The sequence below is a fragment of the Xiphophorus maculatus genome, chromosome 19 (genome assembly GCF_002775205.1).
Source record: "Xiphophorus maculatus strain JP 163 A chromosome 19, X_maculatus-5.0-male, whole genome shotgun sequence".
In the NCBI taxonomy this organism is placed as follows: Eukaryota; Metazoa; Chordata; class Actinopteri; order Cyprinodontiformes; family Poeciliidae; genus Xiphophorus; species Xiphophorus maculatus.
In genome coordinates this window covers 2750618-2756121 of record NC_036461.1, presented here as the reverse complement: position 1 = coordinate 2756121, position 5504 = coordinate 2750618, and the positions used below count along the sequence as shown (strand labels likewise).

The 5504-nt window shown below is 36.5% G+C and overlaps 1 protein-coding gene across 3 annotated transcripts; it reads left to right on the top strand.

Annotated features, from left to right (window-relative positions):
* The first annotated feature begins 398 nt into the window (after positions 1-398).
* On the top strand, positions 399-4561 carry colec11 (collectin subfamily member 11). Of its 3 annotated transcripts, none has more exons than XM_023353137.1 (7): positions 399-468; positions 1025-1192; positions 1286-1357; positions 2120-2191; positions 3406-3459; positions 3549-3644; positions 3842-4561. In XM_023353137.1, the coding sequence occupies exons 2-7, from the start codon at positions 1054-1056 to the stop codon at positions 4159-4161; spliced, it is 753 nt and encodes a 250-aa protein (XP_023208905.1). In that variant the 5' UTR covers positions 399-468; positions 1025-1053; the 3' UTR covers positions 4162-4561. The 3 variants fall into 3 exon arrangements, with proteins under 3 accessions (XP_023208905.1, XP_023208904.1, XP_014325110.1); XM_023353136.1 differs by having other exon boundaries at positions 3792-4561; XM_014469624.2 differs by having other exon boundaries at positions 3774-4561.
* Positions 4562-5504: the final 943 nt, after the last annotated feature.

The following is a 5504-nucleotide window of genomic DNA, read 5'->3' as shown; positions in this document are numbered from 1 at the left end:
AGCCATACTTAAAGTATTCTGAATTATATATATACATATGACGGTAAAGATCTAAATGAATAATTAAAAGCAAAAAATGAGTGATATAACTGAGTCTGTGAATTTAAACTCACATCCATCACAGGCTGCTTTCTCAGCCAATTATCTGCAGGGGCCCCAACTGCTTCAGCACGTTATCTCTGAACTGTTTATAAATGTGCTATCACACACACTTTCTCACACACACACACACACACACACACACGCACACACACACACACACACACACACACACACACACACACACACACACACACACACACACACACACACACACACACACACACACACACACACACACACACACACACACACATACATACATCCGAAGAGGAACATGAAAACTTTTCAGTAGGACGCCCAGAAATCAAAGCTGCTGCAGATCTGGAAGCTGGAGTCGCCTGTCTGGTCTGGAAAACACTCGTCAAGGTGAGCGTCAGAAAAACCAAAGGTTTTAATCTTAAACTGTGAAATATTTCTAAAAAGATAGAAGTTTTCATAAAAATAAATCATGTGTTTTGTCTCTGCTCCAGGATTATTATGAGCACCTTCTAAAGGAACGACACTGCATCAACACAAACCTTTACCAAGGATTCTAGTGCAAATATCTTAGAGGCTCTTGAATTAAGACAAAACTAACTCACAAGTCACTTTTCAGCAAGATGTAGGAGCTTGTTTTACTCAATAACACCATAATATTGATGAAAATGTTCTAGTTCTACTTGTGGATTTCATTTATATCCTGGGGAAAATGTCTGATTGTGACAGTGCATTACTGACTTAAAACAAGCTTTATATCTTACTGAAAATTAACTTGTAGGTTATTTTTGTTTTAATTCAAGTGTTAAAAGGTTTTTACACTAGAAAACCAAAAACACTCAGTAGGATTTTATGTTTTTGCAGTGAATCTAAACGTCACTACTTCAGCTCTGAACCAGTTTCATCCTCTAACCTAATATTTTCTAATCTTGTTCTGTTTCTCCAGTAAACACACCATCCAGTCCATGTGGAAGAATGGCACGATGGAAACCTTTACTCCATGCGACTCTGATATCTGTGATGATGATGAGTTTATTACAAGTGCAGCTATTACATGGACAACAAGTGGCAGAAGACTCCTGTACAATTCAGATCCTTGTCCCTGGACTCAAAGGCAAATGATCCACATTGTGCATAATCTGCTTTTCTCAACACAACAATCATATTAAAGGTGAAATATGTCTGATTTGATTTCCTGCTGCTGCAGGAGAACCAGGAGAAAAAGGACAAAAAGGAACGCCTGGCAGACCAGGAAGAGTCGGCCCTCCAGGAGGGAACGGTAAACCTTCATGTTGCACTGCAAAAACACTCAACTTTAGTCTAGTTTCTAGTGCAAACATCTTTGTACACTTCAAATAAGACAAAACTAACATGCAAATAACTTTTCAGGAAAAAATATGAGCTTGTTTTCGGTTAAAAAAAAATCCTTAATATTGAAGAAAAAATACTTGTCACATTAGCAGATTATGCCACTTATAACAACACATTTTTCCCATGTTATAAGTGAAATGAAACTTGCACTTTTTCATCAATATTAAAGAATTATGAAGTTAAAAGAAGCTCCTAAAAAGTTACTTGCATGTTAGTTTTGTCTCATTTCAAGTGTACCAAGATATTTGCACTAGAAACTACACCAAAATATTTGGTAAGATTTTGTGTTTTTGCAGTGTTCTCCTGAATATTTGTTTTGTACGTTTGTTTCCCTAAAGCCTCGTTTCTATGTTCTAAGACTTGCAGCAGTTACCGGGGCAAAGATCACATTTCTTGTGCTGATAATGTGCAGTTAAGTTGCGTCCCGGCCAGCCACAGATCTCCATGTGTTTACATTTGGGTGAAAAGTTGGAGGAGGAACGAATTTAGGAATGCAGGGTTACTGCAAGAGTTTACTGCAGAGATTAATAAAGCGTGGAGGATGTTTTCAGATTGAGTCACTATATTCTGATTTAGGTGTTTACAGAAAGTATCTAAAAGCAGAACTTTAATCAGAGATCCGTTGTTTTTTTAAAGTTTGGAAAGTTTTTATAATGTGTTGCTTTTTCAGGAGAACCTGGGCTTAAAGGACAGAAAGGAATTATGGGACATCATGGAAAATTTGGCCCAAGTGGAATAAAAGGTAGGTAGTGGTCAAAAGTTAACCTAAACTCATCATATGTGTAAATATTATAAGTTTGGCCTTTGGATTTATTGTTGATTTCCTTTCATCCATTTTTATGTTTGATTATTAATATGTATATATATTGTTTTCTCCTCTGACAGCTAACTTGTTCGAAATAAAAATTTAATTTAATTTCAGGGTCAAAATAATACAGTTACATAAATTCAAAACTTAAATCTTAAAGGAAAATTAAACATTGTTGCAAGTCAAAGTTCTCAAAGAGTCACTTTAGATGGTTATGTCTGTCGGCAGTAAGAATCTCCTTAGCAGTATGTAATCCAGCGGTTCTGAAGACACCTCTGACTGAAGATGCTGTTTTATTCCCGTTTTGTGAAGAAGTTGCTCAGGATATTTATATTCTTCAGTTTATATCCTTTTTTACACCATCGTCTGCAGAGGTTCAGTCTCCATTAGCTGGTTGTTAAGACAACATCCGACTTTTGTAAAAATCAACAAACTTCTGATTTGATTCTTAATGTTTAAACTCTCTTTTTGTCAAAACTGGTGTAACTCATTAAAACTGGTTTGTCTCCTGGGTTTTAGCCTAGCCGCTAGTTTTTAAAATATGGTTTAGCTTGTGGTCATTCAGAATGTTAACGTTAGCGCTTTTAGCTCTTCTAACACCAGTCTAGGTTTATTTTGCTTTGGAATACTGTGTCCACGTTTCAGTTGTCTTGTTTTGTGGAACCTGGACGCAGTAATCCATCTTCATTTATTCCACCCACTGCCCGACCAGCAGTCCCATCTGGGAACCATTTCTGACCCACATGGGATCGACTGCAGGCTTCCTAACAATCCCATATCCTTCCTGAATATCACTTTGATGCCTTGAGATGTTGCCATTTGAACAAGAAGCTGATTTTCTTTGGTTGACACTTTCTAAGTGGACAGTGAATTAGTCTCAAAAAGATTCACAAAACGTGCAAATATCTCTTTGTATGCGTAAAATAAGATCAACAAGTGTACAATAAGATTTCTAAGTATGTTTGTAAGTGTTAGAATTTTTTGTTGTTTGTTTTTAAAGTTACTTATACAACGGATTCTCTTTTAGTTAGGGAGAGCTACCACACACACATGCACAAATACTTCAGACCCTCTCGTAAAAAAGTATATTTAGCAATAAACTTTCAAGAAAATATTAGTTTTGAATGAATTCTCTTTTTTATTCTCAGGGGTTAAAGGTGACATGGGCGACCCAGGACCTAGAGGTCCTAACGGAGAGCCAGGTTAGACAAAAAGCTACTTTATTCAGTTTAACAAATTCAAAACTTGTAAAGCGGCAGAGTGGTAATCCATCAAACGTCCGCCTTACCAGGTGTTCCATGTGAGTGCGCGTCAATGAGGAAGACGATTGGAGAAATGGACATCGTCGTGGCTCACCTGTCCTCAGAACTGAACTTTATTAAAAATGGTATACTCTAAACCTTCTACACTAACATTCTCTTAAACGAATCATTATTATGCAGTAACCATTCATCCAAATGTAATTGGTGTGCAAGTCAATAAGAAATTTATAGAAAATCAAGTGGTCATTTCACAGCACTGCCCTCCCCTGCAGCTGTTGCAGGCATAAAAGAGACAGACAGTAAGGTCTATCTGTTGGTGAAGGAGGAGAAGCGCTACGCCGACGCCGAGGCTTACTGCCAGGCGAGGGGGGGGCACCTGGCCATGCCGAAGGACGACGGAGCCAACGCGGCCATCGCCGGCTACATAACAGAGGCAGGCCTGAGCAGAGTCTACATCGGCGTTCACGACCTGGACCAGGAAGGGCTTTTCACCTACGTGGACCGCTCCCCGATGAGCACCTTCAGCAGGTGGAGGCAAGGGGAGCCCAACAACGCCTACGACGACGAGGACTGCACGGAGATGGTGGCGTCCGGGGAGTGGACCGACGTGGCCTGCCATCCCACCATGTTCTTCATCTGTGAATTTAACAAAGACTCTGTGTGAGAACGGGGATAAAACCACACACTACTGGAGCGATTAACTACATTAGTCATGAATGGTCATGATTAATCGATAGTTGAAATAATCTTCAACTAATTTAGTAATTGATTAATCATTCAATTAATCATTTACTGGAGTACACTGATTTTAAAGAGGTTGTTTGCAAAAAGAAAGACATACTCAAAGATGTAATTAAGCCAAAACTGAACAAAAATATATAAATTTTGCATTTAAGATAAAATATATGTATTTGTGTATAAATCTGTTCTATCCAGTCAGAACTGCTCCTAACTTCACGTGGTTCAAAATCTTCAATTAAAAAAAGAAATCTATCTCCTGTAAAGAACATTTTCCTATCTAATTATTAATTGGTTCATCCAAAAATAAATAAACCCAACACTGCTTTGATGTTAAGTCAAGAAGAAAGGTCTGGGCTTTTCACATGTTGATGTTAGAAGTATTTTTTACAGTGCAAAAACACAAAATCTTTTGTGTATTTTACAAAGTATTTTAGTGAAAATATCTTAGTCCACTTGAAAAGTGACAAAATATGTGTTTTTTAGGTCAATAAGTATTGAATATTAATAAAAAGTATTAGTTCTATTTTTTCACTTATGATAAAAAATATCTGGCTATAAATCAAAAAATTCTACTAATGGAACTAGATGTTTTTATCAAAACTCAAATTATTGACTTAAAATATATAATAAAACAAGCTTCTATATTTTGCTGAAAATTTACTTGTAAGTTTGTTTTTATCTTATTTCAAATGTACTAAGATATTTGCACCAGAAACTAGTCACATAGATTTGGTAAGATTTTGTGTTTTTGCAGTGTATCCTTTGCTACACATGATTAGGCTCTGATGGCATTTTGGGCAATATAATGTTTATTTTCTTGCTTAAAACTTTAATTATTTATTTGAATCTTTTAATGTATTTATGAAAAAAGGCTTAAGTGGTTAAGTGAAAAATCTGCAGAAAGCACAACTTTTTAAAATCGGTCAGAATCATTGGTAGAATAACTGATTGCTAAAATAATCGTTAGTTGCAGCCATACAAAAATGTTAGAGATCAGTCTTCATGTAAATATTAAGGAAACGTTCTGTTTGATTGTGGATCTAATAAGCTATTTATTTCTGAGTTTGCAGGATCCTGAGTTTGTTTTAAATTCTTCTTATTCAAATCGCATCCGCACTACCATATTCTGGTTTTCTTCCATCTGCATATTGAGCTTTTATGGCATGCAAATATCCTGTAAGAGTCTCATTGACAAACAGGACAAATATGCAGTGGGCTATAGATTGTGTGGAAAAATATCCAAT

Coding starts and splice junctions, on each gene's coding strand:
- colec11 (XM_014469624.2), top strand. CDS start 1,054: ATGGCACGATGGAAACCTTTACTCCATGCGACTCTGATATCTGTGATG. Junction 1,193..1,285: donor CCTTGTCCCTGGACTCAAAG/GCAAATGATCCA, acceptor CTGCTGCTGCAG/GAGAACCAGGAGAAAAAGGA. Junction 3,645..3,773: donor ACTGAACTTTATTAAAAATG/GTATACTCTAAA, acceptor GTCATTTCACAG/CACTGCCCTCCCCTGCAGCT.